Source organism: Triturus cristatus, chromosome 12, assembly GCF_964204655.1.
Source record: "Triturus cristatus chromosome 12, aTriCri1.1, whole genome shotgun sequence".
Classification (NCBI taxonomy): Eukaryota; Metazoa; Chordata; class Amphibia; order Caudata; family Salamandridae; genus Triturus; species Triturus cristatus.
In genome coordinates this window covers 11509858-11534140 of record NC_140595.1, presented here as the reverse complement: position 1 = coordinate 11534140, position 24283 = coordinate 11509858, and the positions used below count along the sequence as shown (strand labels likewise).

The 24283-nt window shown below is 48.3% G+C and overlaps 1 protein-coding gene across 10 annotated transcripts in view; it reads left to right on the top strand.

Annotated features, from left to right (window-relative positions):
* Nucleotides 1–24283, top strand: part of MISP (mitotic spindle positioning) — a 209595-nt gene that overhangs the window by 155627 nt on the left and 29685 nt on the right. For 6 of the 10 annotated variants that reach the window (XM_085639004.1, XM_085639009.1, XM_085639006.1 and 3 more), the window contains 2 exons: nt 325–593; nt 14567–14612. In XM_085639004.1, the coding sequence (XP_085495130.1) occupies nt 325–593; nt 14567–14612 (315 nt within the window). The remainder of the gene's footprint in view (nt 1–324; nt 594–14566; nt 14613–24283) is intronic. The other 4 variants (XM_085639005.1, XM_085639012.1, XM_085639007.1 and 1 more) reach the window with 1 other exon arrangement.

Genomic DNA, 24283 nt, shown 5'->3' with positions numbered 1-24283 from the left:
TGGCTCTTCACTCTCACCGATGGTGTGTGCACCTCTGAAACTTTATATCATAGATAAAGGCAGCTAATCTACACCATTTTAATTTCAGCACACACTACATCCCTTTTCACTGACAAAGCGCGCAGGGGTGTGGAGGGATTACGGGGAAAGTGGGACCATCTACAGCCTTCCACAGAACAGACACTACCTCAAGGGTGACTACTGTTCTACTACAAGGCCAACATGCTCATAAAATAACTCCATTCCAAGGAGTAAAAAGTATGCCCTTGCTGAATTTTACCAACTCACAGATGAAAAGCCTAAAATCCTGGTAAAATCTGTCAGTTCTTGCAGGATCCCCGGACAGGCACGTGGTTTCGCTGTTTTCTACCTCGTTCCAGCCATTGGTCCTGAACACCACCCCAGTATCGGACCAGGATCTACCTGGAAGTCCCACCGATCGGACTTACAGCCCAGCGCCGAGAGGGCCAGCACCACCGCCCCCTGAATGGGAGCCCAGGACCCCTGGCAAGCTGAAGCAATGGCAGCTGGAGGAGTTTGAGAGGGGGCAGAGCCGCGACAGAGACAGAAACGACGTGAGTGCTTCTTCAGGGGTAGGTTCTAGGCTCTGACTTGTGCAGGTCAACAGGTGTGGTACCACAGACACTCAGAGCTACAGGTGTGTTACCACAGACACTCAGAGCCACAGGTGTGGTACCACAGACACTCAGAGCCACAGGTGTGGTACCACAGACGCTCTGAGCCACAGGTGTGTTACCACAGACGCTCAGAGCTACAGGCGTGGTACCACAGACACTCAGAGCCACAGGCCTGCTACCACAGACACTCAGAGCCACAGGTGTGGAACCACAGACACTCAGAGCCACAGGGCTGCCATCACAGACACTCAGAGCCACAGGTGTGTTACCACAGACACTCAGAGCCACAGGTGTGGTACCACAGACACTCAAAGCCACAGGTGTGGTACCACAGACACTCAGAGCCACAGGGCTGCTACCATAGACCCTCGGAGCCACAGGGCTGCTACCACAGACACTCAGGGCCACAGGGTGTGATCACAGACACTCAGAGCCGCAGTGGTGTTACCACTGACACTCAGAACCACAGGTGTGTTACCACAGACACTCAGAGCCACAGATTCTCAGAGTCACAGGCATGCAGAGTCACAGACACTCAGAGCCACAAGCACTCAGAGCCACTAACACTCAGAGTAGCACCATCTTACCTGGGTGTGGATAGGCGCCTATGATGAAGCATGTCATGATAAGTGAGTGAGGTGTCTACTCCAATATCATTAGATACCCCATCGTCTAAAGATTAAGCAGAGGGAGACCAACATACCCCCTCGGGACCCGGTTTACCTCCTTCTTCTTCTCCTCTAGGAAAGGCTTGATATCCCAACGGAAATTCAGGCGTCAGCGGTTGCTCATATGTGATACGATTGTATTTGGGAGATTGCAACTGACCTGCTTTTCTCTCACTCTCTATTGTGAAAAAGATGATACCACAGACACTCATGGTGTGATCACAGACACACTGAGCCACAGGGGTATTGCCACAGACACTCAGAACCACAGACACTCAAAGCCACAATCACTCAGAGGTACATACACTCAGAGCCACAGACACCCAGAGCCACAGACGCTCAGAGTCACCGACACTCAGAGCCACAGACGCTCAGAGCCACAGACACTCAGAGCCACATACACTCAGAACCACAGACACTTAGGGCCACATACCCTCAGGGCCACATACACTCAGATCCACAGACACTCACAGCCACAGACAATCAGAGCCACGGACAATCAGAGCCACAATCACTCAAAGCCACATACCCTCAGGGCCACATACACTCAGAGCCACAGACACTCAGAGCCACAGACACCCAGAGCCACAGACGCTCAGAGCCACAGACGCTCAGAGCCACAGACACTCAGAGCCACATACACTCAGAGCCACAGACACTTAGGGCCACATACTCTCAGGGCCACATACACTCAGATCCACAGACACTCACAGCCACAGACAATCAGAGCCACAGACAATCAGTGCCACAATCACTCAAAACGACATACCCTCAGGGCCACATACACTCAGAGCCACAGACACTCAGAGCCACAGACGATCTGAGCCACAGACGCTCAAAGCCACAGACGCTCCGAGCCACAGACACTCAGAGCCACTGGCACTCAGAGCCACAGACACTCAGAGCCACAATCTCTCAGAGGTACATACACTCAGAGCCACAGACACCCAGAGCCACAGACGCTCAGAGCCACAGACGCTCAGAGCCACAGACACTCAGAGCCACATACACTCAGAGCCACAGACACTTAGGGCCACATACCCTCAGGGCCACATACACTCAGATCCACAGACACTCACAGCCACAGACAATCTGAGCCACGGACAATCAGAGCCACAATCACTCAAAGCCACATTCCTTCAGGGCCACATACACTCAGAGCCACAGACACTCAGAGCCACAGACGTTCGGAGCCACAGACGCTCGGAGCCACAGACGCTCAAAGCCACAGACGCTAAGAGTCACAGACGCTAAGAGCCACAGACACTAAGAGCCACCGACGCTCAGAGCCACAGATGCTCAGAGCCACAGGCACTCAGAGAAGGGTACAGGCACTCAGAGACACAGACACTCAGAGTCACAGACACTCAGAGAAGGGTACAGGCCACTCTGAAGGAGTCAAGTTTCCAGTCCTGAGAGGTCAAGGTTCACCATGTGGAATAACTGGGGAATTATGGACTTGAGGAAAAGTACTTTTCTCCTCAGGGCACTTGTGACCTTATCAGCCATTTTTCTGTTGAGAACACCTGTGACCTCATCAGACATCCTTCTGCCGAGGGCACCTGAGACTTCATCAGACATCTTTCTGCTGAGGGCGCCTGATGACGTCATCAGACATCCATCTCTCCCAGTACCTGACTTCACACCGTTTGCTGGCTGTCCTCTCCATCTCTTGCTCTGTCTCGCTCTAAATCTCATCCTCTTCCTGACTATATCTCCCTCCTGATCCACCTTCCAATTTACTCCACACCAGCCTCTCATTAGCAGCCATCTTTCTGGCTCTCCTACCCCTCCACGTTTCAGACACCGCTCCGTGTGCCCCTCCGTATATTGTCTTCCTTCTGATTGATATAAACTGTCTTCTTGTCTCTCTCCTTACTCCCTCTGCATCTCTCAGTTCAGCTTTGTCTCAGTCTCTCTGTTTATGTCTCTTCGCCTCTCCATGCCTTTCCTCCATGCTGTACTCTGTCTCTCCACCAGACCTCCCTCTCCCAGTGGAGTGACATTAGCCCCACAGCCTCCATGCTGTGGGGAGGCCCCTGAGCTCCAAGGGGCCCCCTCCAGGTCAATGCACGGGCAGCGGGCCCCTGGCCTGAAAGCTCCTGACTGGGTCTAGAGCGTGGGGGGCAGGTCTCCGTGTACTTTGCAGGGGGTCACCTCAAGTTTCGTTACCCACTGCCCTCTCCAATCTTCATGTGTTTCCACATCTTTACTGGTGTCTTCCCCACGTCTCCCTCGACATCTATCTCTCTCTGGTTCATATATGCTTGGGCCACTCCATACATGTGTGTATCTGTCTCTCTCTCAGTTTTTAACTGTATCTCTCTCTCTCTCTGGTTCATATATGCTTGTGCCGCTCCCTACATCAGTCTTTCCCTGTATCGCTCTCTCTCCCTGGTTCACAAATGCTTGGGCCGCTCCATGTATGTGTGTATCTGTCTGTCTCTCAGTCTTTTACTGTATCTGTCTCTCTGGTTCATATATGCTGGGGCCGCTCCCTACATGTGTGTATCTGCGTGTCTCTCAGTCTCTCACTGTATCTGTCTCTCTGGTTCATTTATGCTGGGGCCGCTCCCTACATGTGTGTATCTGTCTGTCTCTCAGTCTTTCACTGTATCTCTCTCTCTCTGGTTCATATATGCTTGGGCCACTCCATACATGTGTGTATCTGTCTGTCTCTCAGTTTTTCACTGTATCTCTCTCTCTCTCTGGTTCATATACGCTTGGGCCGCTCCCTACATGTGTGTATCTGTCTGTCTCTCAGTCTTTCACTGTACCTCTCTCTCAGGTTCATATATACTTGGGCCGCTCCATACATGTGTGTATCTGCATGTCTCTCAGTCTTTCACTGTATCTGTCTCTCTGGTTCATATATGCTGGGGCCGCTCCCTACATGTGTGTATCAGTCTGTCTCTCAGTCTTTCACTGTATCTCTCTCTCTCTGGTTCATATATGCTTGGGCCGCTCCATACATGTGTGTATCTGTCTGTCTCTCAGTCTTTCACTGTATCTCTCTCTCTCTGGTTCATATATGCTTGGGCCGCTCCATACATGTGTGTATCTGTCTGTCTCTCAGTCTTTCACTGTATCTCTCTCTCTCTGGTTCATATATGCTTGGGCCGCTCCATACATGTGTGTATCTGTCTGTCTCTCAGTCTTTCACTGTATCTCTCTCTCTGCTTCATATATGCTTGGGCCGCTTCATGTACGTGTGCATCTGTGTGTCTCTCAGTCTTTCACTGTACCTCTCTCTCAGGTTCATATATACTTGGGCCGCTCCATACATGTGTGTATCTGCATGTCTCTCAGTCTTTCACTGTATCTCTCTCTCTGGCTCATATATGCTCGGCCGCTCCATACATGTGTGTATCTGCGTGCCTCTCAGTCTCTCACTGTATCTGTCTCTCTGGTTCATATATGCTGGGGCCGCTCCCTACATGTGTGTATCTGTCTGTCTCTCAGTCTTTCACTGTATCTCTCTCTCTGGTTCATATATGCTGGGGCCGCTCCCTACATGTGTGTATCTGTCTGTCTCTCAGTCTTTTACTGTATCTCTCTCTCTCTGGTTCATATATGCTTGGGCCGCTCCATACATGTGTGTATCTGTCTGTCTCTCAGTCTTTCACTGTATCTCTCTCTCTCTGGTTCATATATGCTTGGGCCGCTCCATACATGTGTGTATCGGTCTGTCTCTCAGTCTTTCACTGTATCTCTCTCTCTGCTTCATATATGCGTGGGCCGCTTCATGTACGTGTTCATCTGTGTGTCTCTCAGTCTTTCACTGTACCTCTCTCTCAGGTTCATATATACTTGGGCCGCCCCATACATGTGTGTATCTGCGTGTCTCTCAGTCTTTCACTGTATCTCTCTCTCTGGCTCATATATGCTCGGCCGCTCCATACATGTGTGTATCTGCGTGTCTCTCAGTCTCTCACTGTATCTGTCTCTCTGGTTCATTTATGCTGGGGCCGCTCCATACATGTGTGTATCTGCGTGTCTCTCAGTCTTTCACTGTATCTCTCTCTGGCTCATATATGCTCGGCCGCTCCATACATGTGTGTATCTGCGTGTCTCTCAGTCTTTCACTGTATCTCTCTCTCTGGTTCATATATGCTTAGGCCGCTCCCTACATGTGTGTATCGGTCTGTCTCTCAGTCTTCCACTGTATCTCTCTCTCTGGTTCACATATGCTTGGGCCGCTCCATGTATGTGTGTATCTGTCTGTCTCTCAGTCTTTCACTGTACCTCTCTCTCAGGTTCATATATACTTGGGCCGCTCCATACATGTGTGTATCTGCATGTCTCTCAGTCTTTCACTGTATCTGTCTCTCTGGTTCATATATGCTGGGGCCGCTCCCTACATGTGTGTATCTGTCTGTCTCTCAGTCTTTCACTGTATCTCTCTCTCTGGTTCATATATGCTGGGGCCGCTCCCTACATGTGTGTATCTGTCTGTCACTCAGTCTTTCACTGTATCTCTCTCTCTCTGGTTCATATATGCTTGGGCCGCTCCATACATGTGTGTATCTGTCTGTCTCTCAGTCTTTCACTGTATCTCTCTCTCTCTGGTTCATATATGCTTGGACCGCTACATACATGTGTGTAACTGTCTGTCTCTCAGTCTTTCACTGTATCTCTCTCTCTGCTTCATATATGCTTGGGCCGCTTCATGTACGTGTGCATCTGTGTGTCTCTCAGTCTTTCACTGTACCTCTCTCTCAGGTTCATATATACTTGGGCCGCTCCATACATGTGTGTATCTGCGTGTCTCTCAGTCTTTCACTGTATCTCTCTCTCTGGCTCATATATGCTCGGCAGCTCCATACATGTGTGTATCTGCGTGTCTCTCAGTCTCTCACTGTATCTGTCTCTCTGGTTCATTTATGCTTGGGCCGCTCCCTACATGTGCGTATCTGTCTGTCTCTCAGTCTTTCACTGTATCTCTCTCTCTCTGCTTCATAAAGGCTTGGGCCGCTCCATACATGTGTGTATCTGCGTGTCTCTCAATCTTTCACTGTATCTCTCTCTCTCTGGTTCATATATGCTTGGGCCGCTCCATATATGTGCGTATCTGTCTGTCTCTCAGTCTTTCACTGTATCTCTCTCTCTCTGCATCATATATGCTTGGGCCGCTCCATACATGTGTGTATCTGTTTGTCTCTCAGTCTTTCACTGTATCTCTCTCTCTCTGCTTCATATATGCTTGGGCCGCTCCATACATGTGTGTATCTGTGTGTCTCTCAGTCTTTCACTGTACCTCTCTCTCTCTAAGTCATATATGCTTGGGCCGCTCCATACATGTGTGTATCTGCGTGTCTCTCAGTCTTTCACTGTATCTCTCGCTCTGGTTCATATAGGCTTGGGCCGCTCCATACATGTGTGTATCTGTCTCTCAGTCTTTCACTGTATCTCTCTCTCTGGTCCATATATGCTTGGGCCGCTCCATACATGTGTGTATCTGTGTGTCACTCAGTCTTTCACTTTACCTCTCTCTCTCTGGTTCATATATGCTTGGGCTTCTCCATACGTGTGTGTATCTGTCTGTCTCTCAGTCTTTCCCTGTATCTCTCTCTCTCTGGTTCAAATATGCTTGGGACGCTCCATACATGTGTGTATCTGTCTGTCTCTCAGTCTTTCCCTGTATCTGTCTCTCTGGTTCATATATGCTTGGGCCGCTCCCTACATGTGTGTATCTGTCTGTCTCTCAGTATTTCACTGTATCTCTCTCTCTCTGGTTCATATATGCTCGTTCCGCTCCATACATGTGTCTATCTGTCTGTCTCTCAGTCTTTTACTGTATCTCTCTCTCTCTGGTTCATATAGGCTTGGCCCGTTCCATACATGTGTGTATCTGTCTGTCTCTCAGTATTTCACTGTATCTCTCTCTCTCTCTGGTTCATATATGCTTGGGCCGCTCCATACATGTGAGTATCTGTCTGTCTCTCAGTCTTTCCCTGTATCTGTATCTCTGGTTCATATATGCTTGGGACGCTCCCTACATGTGTGTATCTGTCTGTCTTTCAGTATTTCACTGTATCTCTCTCTCTCTCTGGTTCATATATGCTTGGGCCGCTCCATACATGTGCGTATCTGTCTGTCTCTCAGTCTTTCACTGTATCTCTCTCTCTCTGCTTCATATATGCTTGGGCCGCTCCATACATGTGTGTATCTGTGTGTCTCTCAGTCTTTCACTGTACCTCTCTCTCTCTGGTTCATATATGCTTGGGCCGCTCCATACATGTGTGTATCTGTCTGTCTCTCAGTCTTTCCCTGTATCTGTCTCTCTGGTTCATATAGGCTTGGGCCGCTCCCTACATGTGTGTATCTGTCTGTCTCTCAGTATTTCACTGTATCTCTCTCTCTCTGGTTCATATATGCTCGGGCCGCTCCATACATGTGTGTATCTGTCTGTCTCTCAGTCTTTCACTGTATCTCTCTCTCTCTAGTTCATATAGGCTTGGCCCGCTCCATACATGTGTGTATCTGTCTGTCTCTCAGTATTTCACTGTATCTCTCTCTCTCTGGTTCATATATGCTTGGGCCGCTCCATACATGTGAGTGTCTGTCTGTCTCTCAGTCTTTCCCTGTATCTGTATCTCTCTGGTTCATATATGCTCGGGCCGCTCCATACATGTGTGTATCTGTCTATCTCTCAGTATTTCACTGTATCTCTCTCTCTCTGGTTCATTTATGCTTGGGCCGCTCCATACATGTGTGTATCTGTCTGTCTCTCAGTCTTTCCCTGTATCTGTCTCTCTGGTTCATATACGCTTGGGCCGCTCCCTACATGTGTGTATCTGTCTGTCTCTCAGTATTTCACTGTACCTCTCTCTCTCTGGTTCATATATGCTTGGGCCGCTCCATACATGTGTGTATCTGTCTGTCTCTCAGTCTCTCACTGTATCTGTCTCTCTGGTTCATTTATGCTGGGGCCGCTCCCTACATGTGCGTATCTGTCTGTCTCTCAGTCTTTCACTGTATCTCTCTCTCTCTGCTTCATAAAGGCTTTGGCCGCTCCATACATGTGTGTATCTGCGTGTCTCTCAGTCTTTCACTGTATCTCTCTCTCTCTGGTTCATATATGCTTGGGCCGCTCCATACATGTGAGTGTCTGTCTGTCTCTCAGTCTTTCCCTGTATCTGTATCTCTCTGGTTCATATATGCTCGGGCCGCTCCATACATGTGTGTATCTGTCTGTCTCTCAGTCTTTCACTGTATCTCTCTCTCTGTGGTTCATATAGGCTTGGCCCGCTCCATACATGTGTGTATCTGTCTGTCTCTTAGTATTTCACTGTATCTCTCTCTCTCTGGTTTATTTATGCTTGGGCCGCTCCATACATGTGTGTATCTGTCTGTCTCTCAGTCTTTCCCTGTATCTGTCTCTCTGGTTCATATACGCTTGGGCCGCTCCCTACATGTGTGTATCTGTCTGTCTCTCAGTATTTCACTGTACCTCTCTCTCTCTGGTTCATATATGCTTGGGCCGCTCCATACATGTGTGTATCTGTCTGTCTCTCAGTCTCTCACTGTATCTGTCTCTCTGGTTCATTTATGCTGGGGCCGCTCCCTACATGTGCGTATCTGTCTGTCTCTCAGTCTTTCACTGTATCTCTCTCTCTCTGGTTCATATATGCTCGGGCCGCTCCATACATGTGTGTATCTGTCTGTCTCTCAGTCTTTCACTGTATCTCTCACTCTCTCTGGTTCATATAAGCTTGGCCTGCTCCATACATGTGCGTAGCTGTCTGTCTCTCAGTCTTTCACTGTATCTCTCTCTCTGGTCCATATATGCTTGGGCCGCTCCATACATGTGCGTAGCTGTCTGTCTCTCAGTCTTTCACTGTATCTCTCTCTCTCTGCTTCATATATGCTTGGACCACTCCATACATGTGTGTATCTGTTTGTCTCTCAGTGTTTCACTGTATCTCTCTCTCTCTAAGTCATATATGCTTGGGCCGCTCCATACATGTGTGTATCTGCGTGTCTCTCAGTCTTTCACTGTATCTCTCTCTCTGGTCCATATATGCTTGGGCCGCTCCATACATGTGTGTATCTGTGTGTCTCTCAGTCTTTCACTTTACATCTCTCTCTCTGGTTCATATATGCTTGGCCCGCTCCATACATGTGTGTATCTGTCTGTCTCTCAGTCTTTCACTGTATCTCTCTCTCTCTGGTTCATATATGCTTGGGCCGCTCCATACATGTGTGTATCTGTCTGTCTCTCAGTCTTTCCCTGTATCTGTCTCTCTGGTTCATATATGCTTGGGCCGCTCCCTACATGTGTGTATCTGTCTGTCTCTCAGTATTTCACTGTATCTCTCTCTCTCTAGTTCATATAGGCTTGGCCCGCTCCATACATGTGTGTATCTGTCTGTCTCTCAGTATTTCACTGTATCTCTCTCTCTCTGGTTCATATATGCTTGGGCCGCTCTATACATGTGAGTGTCTGTCTGTCTCTCAGTCTTTCCCTGTATCTGTATCTCTCTGGTTCATATATGCTCGGGCCGCTCCATACATGTGTGTATCTGTCTGTCTCTCAGTCTTTCACTGTATCTCTCTCTCTGTGGTTCATATAGGCTTGGCCCGCTCCATACATGTGTGTATCTGTCTGTCTCTTAGTATTTCACTGTATCTCTCTCTCTCTCTGGTTCATATATGCTCGGGCCGCTCCATACATGTGTGTATCTGTCTGTCTCTCAGTCTTTCACTGTATCTCTCTCTCTGTGGTTCATATAGGCTTGGCCCGCTCCATACATGTGTGTATCTGTCTGTCTCTTAGTATTTCACTGTATCTCTCTCTCTCTGGTTTATTTATGCTTGGGCCGCTCCATACATGTGTGTATCTGTCTGTCTCTCAGTCTTTCCCTGTATCTGTCTCTCTGGTTCATATACGCTTGGGCCGCTCCCTACATGTGTGTATCTGTCTGTCTCTCAGTATTTCACTGTACCTCTCTCTCTCTGGTTCATATATGCTTGGGCCGCTCCATACATGTGTGTATCTGTCTGTCTCTCAGTCTCTCACTGTATCTGTCTCTCTGGTTCATTTATGCTGGGGCCGCTCCCTACATGTGCGTATCTGTCTGTCTCTCAGTCTTTCACTGTATCTCTCTCTCTCTGGTTCATATATGCTCGGGCCGCTCCATACATGTGTGTATCTGTCTGTCTCTCAGTCTTTCACTGTATCTCTCACTCTCTCTGGTTCATATAAGCTTGGCCTGCTCCATACATGTGCGTAGCTGTCTGTCTCTCAGTCTTTCACTGTATCTCTCTCTCTGGTCCATATATGCTTGGGCCGCTCCATACATGTGCGTAGCTGTCTGTCTCTCAGTCTTTCACTGTATCTCTCTCTCTCTGCTTCATATATGCTTGGACCACTCCATACATGTGTGTATCTGTTTGTCTCCCAGTGTTTCACTGTATCTCTCTCTCTCTAAGTCATATATGCTTGGGCCGCTCCATACATGTGTGTATCTGCGTGTCTCTCAGTCTTTCACTGTATCTCTCTCTCTGGTCCATATATGCTTGGGCCGCTCCATACATGTGTGTATCTGTGTGTCTCTCAGTCTTTCACTTTACCTCTCTCTCTCTGGTTCATATATGCTTGGCCCGCTCCATACATGTGTGTATCTGTCTGTCTCTCAGTCTTTCACTGTATCTCTCTCTCTCTGGTTCATATATGCTTGGGCCGCTCCATACATGTGTGTATCTGTCTGTCTCTCAGTCTTTCCCTGTATCTGTCTCTCTGGTTCATATATGCTTGGGCCGCTCCCTACATGTGTGTATCTGTCTGTCTCTCAGTATTTCACTGTATCTCTCTCTCTCTAGTTCATATAGGCTTGGCCCGCTCCATACATGTGTGTATCTGTCTGTCTCTCAGTATTTCACTGTATCTCTCTCTCTCTGGTTCATATATGCTTGGGCCGCTCTATACATGTGAGTGTCTGTCTGTCTCTCAGTCTTTCCCTGTATCTGTATCTCTCTGGTTCATATATGCTCGGGCCGCTCCATACATGTGTGTATCTGTCTGTCTCTCAGTCTTTCACTGTATCTCTCTCTCTGTGGTTCATATAGGCTTGGCCCGCTCCATACATGTGTGTATCTGTCTGTCTCTTAGTATTTCACTGTATCTCTCTCTCTCTGGTTTATTTATGCTTGGGCCGCTCCATACATGTGTGTATCTGTGTGTCTCTCAGTCTTTCCCTGTATCTGTCTCTCTGGTTCATATACGCTTGGGCCGCTCCCTACATGTGTGTATCTGTCTGTCTCTCAGTATTTCACTGTACCTCTCTCTCTCTGGTTCATATATGCTTGGGCCGCTCCATACATGTGTGTATCTGTCTGTCTCTCAGTCTCTCACTGTATCTGTCTCTCTGGTTCATATACGCTTGGGCCGCTCCCTACATGTGTGTATCTGTCTGTCTCTCAGTCTTTCACTGTATCTCTCTCTCTCTGGTTCATATATGCTCGGGCCGCTCCATACATGTGTGTATCTGTCTGTCTCTCAGTCTTTCACTGTATCTCTCACTCTCTCTGGTTCATATAAGCTTGGCCCGCTCCCTACATGTGTGTATCTGTCTGTCTCTCAGTATTTCACTGTATCTCTCTCTCTCTGGTTCATATATGCTTGGGCCGCTCCATACATGTGTGTATCTGTCTGTCTCTCAGTCTTTCCCTGTATCTGTCTCTCTGGTTCATATATGCTTGGGCCGCTCCCTACATGTGTGTATCTGTCTGTCTTTCAGTATTTCACTGTATCTCTCTCTCTCTCTGGTTCATATATGCTTGGGCCGCTCCATACATGTGCGTATCTGTCTGTCTCTCAGTCTTTCACTGTATCTCTCTCTCTCTGCTTCATATATGCTTGGGCCGCTCCATACATGTGTGTATCTGTGTGTCTCTCAGTATTTCACTGTACCTCTCTCTCTCTGGTTCATATATGCTTGGGCCGCTCCATACATGTGTGTATCTGTCTGTCTCTCAGTCTCTCACTGTATCTGTCTCTCTGGTTCATTTATGCTGGGGCCGCTCCCTACATGTGCGTATCTGTCTGTCTCTCAGTCTTTCACTGTATCTCTCTCTCTCTGTTCATAAAGGCTTTGGCCGCTCCATACATGTGTGTATCTGCGCGTCTCTCAGTCTTTCACTGTATCTCTCTCTCTCTGGTTCATATATGCTTGGGCCGCTCCATACATGTGAGTGTCTGTCTGTCTCTCAGTCTTTCCCTGTATCTGTATCTCTCTGGTTCATATATGCTCGGGCCGCTCCATACATGTGTGTATCTGTCTGTCTCTCAGTCTTTCACTGTATCTCTCTCTCTGTGGTTCATATAGGCTTGGCCGCTCCATACATGTGTGTATCTGTCTGTCTCTTAGTATTTCACTGTATCTCTCTCTCTGGTTTATTTATGCTTGGGCCGCTCCATACATGTGTGTATCTGTCTGTCTCTCAGTATTTCACTGTACCTCTCTCTCTCTGGTTCATATATGCTTGGGCCGCTCCATACATGTGTGTATCTGCGTGTCTCTCAGTCTCTCACTGTATCTGTCTCTCTGGTTCATTTATGCTGGGGCCGCTCCCTACATGTGCGTATCTGTCTGTCTCTCAGTCTTTCACTGTATCTCTCTCTCTCTGGTTCATATATGCTCGGGCCGCTCCATACATGTGTGTATCTGTCTGTCTCTCAGTCTTTCACTGTATCTCTCACTCTCTCTGGTTCATATAAGCTTGGCCCGCTCCATACATGTGCGTAGCTGTCTGTCTCTCAGTCTTTCACTGTATCTCTCTCTCTCTGCATCATATATGCTTGGCCCGCTCCATACATGTGCGTAGCTGTCTGTCTCTCAGTCTTTCACTGTATCTCTCTCTCTCTGCTTCATATATGCTTGGACCACTCCATACATGTGTGTATCTGTTTGTCTCTCAGTGTTTCACTGTATCTCTCTCTCTCTAAGTCATATATGCTTGGGCCGCTCCATACATGTGTGTATCTGCGTGTCTCTCAGTCTTTCACTGTATCTCTCTCTCTGGTTCATATAGGCTTGGGCCGCTCCATACATGTGTGTATCTGCGTGTCTCTCAGTCTTTCACTGTATCTCTCTCTCTGGTTCATATAGGCTTGGGCCGCTCCATACATGTGTGTATCTGTGTGTCTCTCAGTCTTTCCCTGTATCTCTCTCTCTCTGGTTCATATATGCTTGGGCCGCTCCATACATGTGTGTATCTGTCTGTCTCTCAGTATTTCACTGTATCTCTCTCTCTCTGGTTCATATATGCTTGGGCCGCTCCCTACATGTGGTTATCTGTGTGTCTCTCTGTCTTTCACTGTATCTCTCTCCCATGTCTCCATGCACCTCTCCTTGTCTGAATCTAAATCAATCAATCAAACAGGATTTGTAAGGCGCTGCTTATCACCTGTGAGGGTATCCAGGCACTGGGAGGGGGAAGCTGCTGCTGGGTGTTGTCAGTCCAACAGCCAGGACTTTAGTCTGTTTCTGAAATTCTGCAGGGTGGGGGAGGCTCGGAGGTGGAAGGTGGAGGCCATTCCAGGTCTTGGCGGCCAGGTAGGAGAAGGTGCAGGCGTAGCTCTTGCTTCGGGGTAGCGAGGAGTGTGGGCAAAGGAGAGGGCGGCAGAGCACAGATGTCTGATGGGCTGGTGTAGATTCAGTCTGTGGTTGAGGTAGGCGGGTCCTTCGTGGCATAGGGCCTTGGCATGGGTGAGCATTGTGAACGGACATCTCTTGTGTACGGGGAGCCAGTGGTGTGTTCTGAGGTGGGGGGTGATGCGGGCCACCTTAGGAGGTCGAGGATGAGCCTGGTTGCTATGTTCTGGATGGTTTGAGGACTGTTTAGTAGCTGAGTGGTGACTCCAATGTAAAGAGTGCTGCCGTGGTAATGAGGGCCTGGATGATGGTGCGTCTAGTGCTGATAGGGATCCATTCGAAGATCTTCCCGAGCATGCGGAGCCTGAGGAAGCAGGCTGAGGAGACTGCGTTCATCTTGGTTTTTCATGGTGAGCCTGTTGTCAAGTATGATGCCAAGGTGCCTGGCGTGGTGCGAGGGTGTGGGAGTATGGCCCAGGTCTACTGCCACCAGGTGTCGTTCCAGGGATTGGCGTTAGTCCCAAAGATGAGTACTTCATCTCCACATTTTATTGTGTTTAATCTGTTTCTCTGTGTGTATTTTTTCCCCATTTCTCTTTCATCGTTTCTCCATCCCTCCATTGTGTCTTGCCCACACTCCTCTTGTTTCTTTTGTCCACAGGACACTAGAGGCTCTCAGTCACCAGCAGTCGTCCCAGGTCACCGTGGTGAGTACTTCCACAGGGCACATGGCGTAGAAGAGCTGCACAATGATCCCAGTTGTGCTGTGGGACCTTGGCGAAGGTGGGAGCTTGTGCTGAGAACTGCATAAGAGGCTCTTCTCCCCCCCAACATCTCCTCCACCCCAAAAAACTCAAAAGCATGTTGAAACTGCAGCGAGTGTCCTGGGGTGTTTTCAACTCTTGTAGTGAACATCAGCTGCCCAGGTCTCTAAAGACGAGCTAGAAACTCTCTCAATGCCAGAGTTTCCAGCATATCTTCTTTTCCACTATGAGACATCGGCTCGTCACTGGGTGACAGTGTGAAGGGAGCTGCAATCGTGTGACACACGGGGGTACAGTGTGAGCTGGCATGTCTGGGCTTGGGAGGCAGGGATGCAAAGACAGGCAGACTGGCAAACACAGGACACAGACACCACTGGCAACATCCTGGCACCAGGCCGGGGTCCAGGAAGAATGCACAGCGTTCCCACTTCCATCACTGAGTCACCAATAAGATGTGCCCGAAGCTGAGAAGGAGTCTCTTGGGCCCATTCTGGGAGTGATATGGGGTTCAGAGTTTCTGAGGTAGAGGCAGCAGCAGCAGGCTGTGGTGGGGAGCTGCCTGGCCTGCTGGATGTTAGAGCCGTTGCTGGACATCTTAGGTGGTGCGTGGGGATGTTCGGCACCTCCCGTAGCTTAAATATACTCTGGGCCATATTCCTAAATGTAAATTTACACATATAGATGAACTCACGTGTAGAAATACTCTTGCACATAGGTGTAGGCTTACCCCTCTTCACTATTTACCATTTCTCAGCGTAGATTAAAATGTACGTACGGACGTGCACGCCTCTACACGCTTATTCCAGGAGGTGAAGACATCTAAAGCAGAATTTAAAGTGTAAAGTTACTGCTAGTAACTTTTCACAGATAGCCGCATAGCTCAGCCAACAGGATGGAGATCACCCTGTGGGAAAGTATAAACAAAAATAATAAAGTTTACTAATATAAAAAAATAATACAAATATTTTAATGTAATACTAAAATGTAGATTAATTTTAAAGTAAATATTATTAACCTAGAACTAATATAATTAAATGTTACAGTACATTAGCTCATCAACCTAAATGTTTATTTAAAATGTTTTATTTAATTTATAAATATGATAATTTATCAAACTGTAAAACAGAATAATCCACCCTTACTTGCATTTTAATACTCAAATTATATCTATCAATCCATCGGTATTTATAAAGTGCGGCTTATCACCCAAGAGGGTATCAGGCGCTGTGCCGTGGGTATCAGTCAAAGAGCCAGGTCTTGAGTCCCTTCCTGAAGTGAGTCAGTGATGGTGAGTACGGAGGTGAAAGGAATCGGTTCCAGGATTTGGCAGCGAGGTGGGAGGAGGAGAGTCCTCCTGTGCAGCAGCGTTGGATGCAAGGTATTTGTGCATGGGTGAGGTGAGCGGAGCGGAGGTTCCTGGGAGGTAGGTGGAAGTTCAAGTGGTGGTTCAAGTACGTAGGTCCGAGGTCGTGAAGGGCTTTGTAGGTGTGGGTCAGTAGCATGAATTGGCATCTTTTCTGAATGGGGAGCCAGTGGAGGTCTTTGAGGTGCTGGGTGATGTGAGCCCGCTTGTGAAGGTTGAGGATCAGTCTGGCTGCTGCGTACTGGATCATCTGGAGTCTTCTCATGAGTTCAGAGGGGGTTCCTGCATAGAGTGTGTTGCCGTATCTCAGCCGGTTGGTGATGACGGCCTACGCACCGTTTTCCTGCTGCTGATGGGGAGCCACTTGAAGACCTTTGGAGCATGTTGAGCGTGCAAAGCAGGTTGAGGAGACGGTGCTGGCCTGGCGTTTCATTGAGAGTTCGCTGTCCAGTGTGATGCCGAGGTTGCGGGAGTGGTCTTTCGGCGTGGGAGTGGGTCTGAGTTCCGCAGGCCGCCGAAGTCATTCCAGAGGTAGGTGTCTGCCGAAGATCAGAACTTCCGTTTCTTCAGTGTTGAGCTTCAGCAGTTGTTCTTCATCCAGGCTGAGTGAGACGCTCTTCATACCGTTGTGGAAGTTGGTCTTGATCATGGTGGGTCAGCTGAAGGCGAGAGGACGAGCCTGGTGTGGTCCGCGTAGGAGATGATATTGATGTTGTGGGTTATAACGATGTCTGCGAGTGGTGTCATCTTAAAGTTGAAGAGGGTTGGAGGAGGGATGAGGCTTGATGGACGTCGCAGATCGTGGTCTTAGGTTTTGAGGTGAACGGGGGAGAGAGATTCTCTGGTGCGCCCAGTGAGAAAAGATGTTATCCATCTGAGTGCAAAAACAAACATTGAGTGCGTCATCTGTGATTCCGATCTGGCATAGTTGATCAATGAGTGTGTGGTGGGAGACTGTGTCAAAGGCTGAGGAGAGGTCGACCAGGATTAGGGTGGAGGATTCTCCTCTGCAGAGTACGGTGTAGATGTCATCTATTACGGCGATCTGGGCTGTCTCGGTGCTGTGATTGGGTCTGAATCCTGTTTGGGAAGGGTCTTGCAGGTTGGTTCTTTCCAGGTGTTCAGTGAGTTCCAGGACTTGGGTGGGAAACGGGAGCAGTGAGATGGGCAGTAGTTCTGGAGCACTCTGGGGTCTGCAGAGGGTTTCCTGAGGAGCAGTCTTACCTCTGAGTGTTTCCAGGTATCAGGAAAGGTGGCTGTGTCGATGACGGCATTGAGGATGGTCTTGATGTGGTAGCTGATCTTGTCTCTTCCGAGGTTGAAAAGTCAGTGGGGCAATGGGTCGGTGTGTATGTTTGAATGGATGGAGTTCATTTGAGTGGTTATGTTTGGTGTGCTGAGTTGTTCCTATATGGCGAGCGGATGGTCGGCATCGGTGGTTGATGGGATACTGAGCAGGTGAGTGAGTTGACGATCGAAGTTTCTGTAAATGATTGCTAACTTGTTGTGGAAGTGGTCAGCGAGTGCGTTGCAGAGTTCCTGTGAGGAGAGGATTGAGTTTTCGTTGGCTGACTGGCAAGTGAACTCTTTAATGATGGTGAAGGGTTCCTTGGTTTGGTTGGCGCTGGTGTTGATACGGTGTGTGAGGGGCTCCTTTTTTGCTGCTATGAGCAGGCATGGTAGTTTGTTGAGGGATGACTTGAAGGTGGCACAGTCAGTGTTGCTCTTGTTGATGTGCCTTCTTCTTTCCAGTTTTTGGTACCTGCGTTTCGACATGCTCAGTTCTGTAGTGTACCAACAGGCTCATTTGGTGGATCTGTGTGTTTTGGCCGGTTTGGCGGGAGTGACTCAGTCGGCAGCGCTGGTGATCCAGGCACTGAAGTTCTCCGCTGGTGATGATGGGCTGGGCGATGCTGAGGGCACCAGTCCATTGGGGCTGCGTGACCTTGGGCCAGCTGCAAAGGCGGCACTGTGATGGGTAGGGGCGGTGGGGGCAGGTCCGGGAATGGTTATGTGCACAATGGAGTGGTCAGACCAGGTGAGTTCTGTGGTGTGGCTGTATTTAATTCTGTTACTGGATGCGAGGACTGGGTCCAGTGTGTGTCCTGCTCTGTGTGTGGGGTCCGTGACCAGCTGCTTGAGGCTGACGTTGTCCATTCATTCCAGGAAGTCGGTGGAGTTGGTGTCAGTGGGGTTGTCCAGGTGGAAGTTGAAGTCTCCCAGGAAGATGTAGTGTTCGGATTCGATGGCGAGAGGGGTGATGAATTCTGTCAAAGTGTTACTGAGGCCGGTTTGTGGGGTCTGAAGCGAGGGTACCTCTGACGGTGGTTCTGTCGTCTATGCGGAGCTGGAAGTTCCTGTGTTCAAAGATCAGCGTGGTTTCGGCATCGGTGATGGTGCAGATGATTGAGTCTCTGTGTATGATGGAGATGTCTCCTCCATGTCTGTTGGTGCAGTCGCAGTGTTTCATCTTGTAGCCGGTGGGTGTCGGGTGGATGTGATGGTGAGCCAGGTCTCTGTAATGAAGGTCACGTTGTGGCCAAGGGTGGAGATGGTGTCCCAGGCTTCAGTGCCATTTTTGCAGAGAGATCTGGCATTAAACAGTAGACAACTGAACTGTTCGAGGGAGGTTTCAGCCGACGGGGATGGCGCAGCGCTGTTTGCTGCGATAGCGGTCAGTCCAAGGGTGGCGGTGAAACGGTAGTGGGTGCAACTGAAAGGTCCCACTGTGGAGCGGGGTGATGAGAGGCAGCAGTTGTTTTTGCGTACAGGGCACAGAGCTCTGCAGCAGAGTATCTGTCGGAGTGCGGAATCCAGGGTCCCTAGCGCTGGGCGTGATCCAGGCACAGACGGACGCAGACGTGCTTGCCTTTGGCGCTACAACGGCACACCTGCTGCGTGAGTCTGCTGGGCCAGCAATGTAGCGGCCACCATAATTAGTCCTGGGAGGTAGGAGGGGCTGTCTGGGAGGGGGGGATAGGGCGCTGGAAATGGCGGAAAATGGGCACGGGTGACAAAAATAGTAAAAAGCGTAATAACAACAAGCAGTGAGGTGGGGAAGAAATACTGTAGAGTGGATTCAAGCTGTTCTTGCACTGGTGATGTCGCGTATTGATTACGCTAACTCTTTGTACGCCGATATCCCGGCCTACCAACTACGCCGACTCCATCTGGTACAGAACCAAGCCGCGAGGCTTGTATATGGTCAACCCATGTGAAACCGCTACTGAAAAATTTACATTGGCTTCCCGTGTGTCAACGCAGACTTTTCAAACTAGGCTGCATTGTCTATAAAGCTCTCTCGGACTACGGCCCGGCTTTTATTATGTCCAGACTTCAACGTTATTCCCACTCTCGAGTGCTGCGCTCTGCAAACATGAATCTACTAACCCCTTGCCTGTTTAAGCGCAAAAAACACGGGGTCTTCGTTTTTCGTTCCTGGCGCCACAGTTCTGGAATTCTCTTCCCCCTGAACTACGCTTGTTTTCTTCCTATGTTCAGTTTAGGTCCTCTCTCAAAACCTGGCTGTTTGTCCAGGCATACAACTGAACCCTTCCTTTCTCTCTGTCAAGAAACTGACCGACTCCACTTAGCGCCAAGAAACCGTTTGGTGAACCTGCGCTGTATAAATACTTTTTAACATAACATAACAGTATTTACAGTGTGGGCACAACAATTATAATAAAAACAGACAATAACGGGAGAGACCGTGGCTTGAACAACGGTTCGAGGAGAGCTTGAGGACCAAATCTGTTCCTCTGGGCAACAAGCCCAGACACGCAATGGCGGCCAGAGCCATTCTCTTGGCGGGGCCTAGGACACGAACGACTCCTCTTCTGTCTTCCTTACACTGGATTCCGGTTTGGAAGAGGATTCATTTTAAAGCGTTAGTTTTGGTCTTTAAAGCCTTCCATAAGATAGGGGCCCCAGGCAGGGGCAGATCTTTTTCAAGTGGTTGCCTCTCGCCTTTGGAATAGCCCGCTCCTTTCTCTCAGACAGGTGCAGGATCTCCTCACCTTCAGGAGGAAACTAAAAACATGGCCTTTTCAACATTAGATTTGGCCGGTTCTGCTTTGGTGCACTCTGTCTAGTTTGACTCGGTCTTTCATAGCGCCGGGACACTCCCTGGAGTAGCCGTGCGCTCCATAAATACCAGCTAACATAAAATAACATAACAAGAAGCGGCGGCGGGGGAGCGGTGTGCAGGACCTATAAGGTCGAGGGCTACTTGAATGTAATTAATAGTTATGGATTTTCATATTAATTTAAAAGAATGATTAATTTTTGAAATCATAAAATATTTATTTGTAATTTAGTGTACCTTTCAGATAGATGTGAGTGGCCATGTGTGGTGCCAGACTTACACCAAGGCTGGAGCACGTTTACGGCTTCTTTTGGGCTTGGAACCCTTTTGTCTGTAGTAACTTTAAAAGTGTAGTTTGCGAATAGCAATGGTCTGACTCTTTTGTGGGAGGGTGTTTGTATTTGCATGCCCGTCTTAAACCCCTCCGTCTCCCTGCCTGAACCCCACCCGTTTAGGAGTAAGTATTCCTCATACTGCAGCCACTCCCTGGGTCTATCCCACATTTACTACCAAAACGCATGGTAGGTGCGCAGACATCTCCACACGTGGAGCGATCTCTGCACAGAAAAAAGAGGTGAGGCGGATTTCTCTGGAAGTAGGTTTGAGAAAAGCATTTTGTAGTACATGAGTAGGTCGAATGCTGTACTATTTACATACTGCAAGTGCATTTTGTGAGTTTGGCCCACAGTGTAGCTCTGCTGCTGGCAATCTACTGGTTCAGTGGTAGTACAGCAGTGACACCTAGTGGCTAGATATTAGATTGCAGGACACAGCATGGATGCATGTTTAAACTGTCAGAAAAATATAGTTACCTCGTTCTTTTTGTTGAAAAGAAAATTTAAGACAAGAACATGAATAACAAGCAGTGGCAAAATCAATAGGCCTAGTTTTAGGTAAGTCTATGTTTTTTTGTACTGTGTCATGGGTTTTGTAAAATGTTGTTATTGGATGAGCTGCTGCGCCCTTACCAATATGTTATAGCAAAAAACAGTTCCTAAAAGTAAAACATTTTCTCTTTAAAAAAAAACATTGCTTTACTTGGCATTGAAAGGAACTACTTTGTGTGTGAATGAGCTCCTTGCGGAAGGACAGCATGGTGGCACTCAGATTGAAGCTACCCAACGCCCGAAGTGGCGCGGTCCACTACCCCATGCTCCATGTCCAGGGTGGAGGAGAGATGTGAATGGCACACCGACAGAGCAATGGATGAAGAGGGCGGGCCGAACCCACCTATGATCACAACAGGGAAAACGAACGGTCTTGGCTAACGCCAGATCTAAACCAATTACCAACTAGTCATGCTCAAGAGATCCTCAGGGCAACGCTGCTTCACTGCAGCCGAGCTGCTTCCACTTTGCTTCTCCTTCCAAAAGTAAAAACTATCCTAACTTGTTGAACACACGCTCCAAAAGAATTGGTGCCTCAGCGATGTTAGGCGTCCAGAGGGTGCGATTGAAGCTGTTGAAGGCAGGCAAAGCCAGAACCGGGCCCCGGCAAGGAGCAGATGGAACATGCTGGAACTTGGAGGTAGGGAACTACTTTACTGAATAAGAGTTCAAAGCTGCCTCCTACACAAGAAGAGAAGGTAAGTGTGCAAAAACACAAGCGCACTTTGAACTCAGCAGAACTCGAGAACAGAAGAGGGGGTCATCATTAGCCGAACGGTCAGGGGAGAGGAAGTTTTAGCTGGAATTGTCAGCACAGAAGAACCCGTGCTCAGCCTTTCAACAGGAACCACAGTTTACAAACAGGTCATAGCTTAATGAAATTTGGGGGGATAAATCTCAAAATTCCCAACTAAAAAGCTGTGGGCTGCAGGGTGGAGGGGTGAGATAACCAGGGTTTGGGATGGACTGTTTCAATGAGGAACCGGGCAAGTGCTGATGTGCATTAGGCGTGCCGCTCTCTAGAGTGGCACAGTGAGTGAAAAACCATGGATTGGAATCCGATACAGAGTGATTGCTCCTGGTTAGACTATTTGCAAGCATTCATCCCATCATCTTTTGGCTGTTTGATGCCAGTAGTATGCCTGAAGACCTGAGGCTGGTGCAGCTTTCTTAACCCAAAACTGTCAATGCTTGTGAATTCCAAAGAGTAGTATGTTGCCCCCATTCAAGGAGGACTTTTATGGGTGTGATGTACTACTTTTTCTGGTAAACCAGTCCCTATATATACTTAAGATCTCGATCCAAAACCTGAAAAAGTTAAAAGCTCCTAGTGAAATGAGAACAACAAGAAAAAACGACACAGACATAGTAGACCCGACTCAGGGCCCCCAGACCAAACTACCAAGTCAAGATTACAATAACACCCCAAACCTCCATGGTTCCTCACCGCTGAAGCTACACACTTGGGCCTCATAGTTCTCCCTGGGAAATCATGACTATAGTCAAGAACAACACAACGGTCTGGAGTCCCTGTCCTGGGATCGCTTATTTTAAATGTATTTTCACTGCACGCACTCTTCTTCGCCCCTGATGGTAGAGTTGTAAAATCAGTGCATGAGGGCGGGGCTCCATGGCTCTAGTCCTCGCCATTTTCAAATCAGTTCATCAAGTGACAGACAGCCCCAGGTCCTAACACCGAGTTGCTAATAAAGGTGGACACGCCAGCAAATTAACGGATCAGCCGAGCAGATCCACCGGGCTGGCTCGGCTCTAACAGTCCATGTATGAGCCAAGCCATGAAAACGTTTGCCATGTAACCACTGAACAAACATAATGTAATAATATGATATAGTCTCTTCAAGCTTCAAAAAAGTGTATTTCGTTAATAAGCCGAAGCGTTTCTGTAGTGATTACACCAGACAAGTAAGTGTAAGAGCACGCCCTTTATTGACTGTTCGTCTCCACAGCTTCCAGGAACTGACATCCTCCTGGATTCAAACAGTAACACTCTATTGCCATGACAGTGACATCATAGGACTAAGAGTATGTAAGAACAACATGCTTATAAGAAACTACTACAGTTCCACCTTAGTACATCAGATTACAAAATTGCATAGACAGACATTTTTTGAAAGTGATAGTTGGTAAATATGAAACATATGAGGTGCTTGTACTGTGATTAACTCGGGTATTTAAAAGTGCTCTCATATGTGATAATAGAGAAAAAGGAGAAATAAAACATTTGCCTAGGATCACACAATTTGGACAAGCAAGGAAGTCGGTATTTAAAAAAATAAAATCTACCACCAGATTATATATCTCTGCCTCTCTCCTGTTTTACATCAGATGTCACTGTTTTATCTTTTATTCTTAGTGCACGATGAGAAAAACCGGCACAGACATAGCAAAACTGACATAAGGCCCCAAACCCAACTACCAAGCCAAGAATGCATTTATTTGGGGGGTGGGGGGGATCACACCTCAACACCCAGCCCCCCCCCCAAAGCTACGCCCCTGCTTATAAAAAGAACCAACTGCTGCAGTTAATTTAAAAAAACTGAAACTCAACAGCAACAACCAGTTCTGATTTCCATCCAGGTTGGACTCTGCCTCACTCTGCTGCTCTGCCAAAGTTAACCAAGTTCTGGACCAAATGTACCTGTTTAATCCGGACACTTTGCGGTAACCCAGAAACATGATGGCTGCAAAACATGGGGGCTCTCTGACCCCTGTTCCCCGATCCGCTACATTTTATACTTGTTTAGATATGTTCAGTGTCTCTTGTATTTATCCGTAGGGTGTATTTTGTGTACTCTTAAAACGAACAAATGTTTGCCTGAGTACTTCACTGGACGTCTGTTGTGTGTAGATTCAGCTTCATAAAGCTGGCAGCATTTAGATAATACTTTGTAAAGTACCCACCCCCACCCACAGCTGCTCATGAGGGGGCTGTGAACCTCACTGCTGTGAAATATTCCTTGTGAAGAGAGGGGGTCGAGGGGACGTGACACCCCTCCCCTCCTCCAGAGGGCGTCTGACTTGTAAGCAGTAGTGAAATAATCAGTGTGAAGGGAGGGTCTGGAGAGTCAGAGGGGCAAGATATCCTTCCCGTCCTTGAGAGGGCGTCTGACTTGTAAGCAGTAGTGAAATACTCCTTGTGAAGAGAGGGGGTCGAGGGGACGTGACACCCCTCCCGTCCTCGAGAGGGCGTCTGACTTGTAAGCAGTGGTGAAATACTCCTTGCGAAGAGTGGGTCCAGAGGGCGAGACGCCCCTTCCGT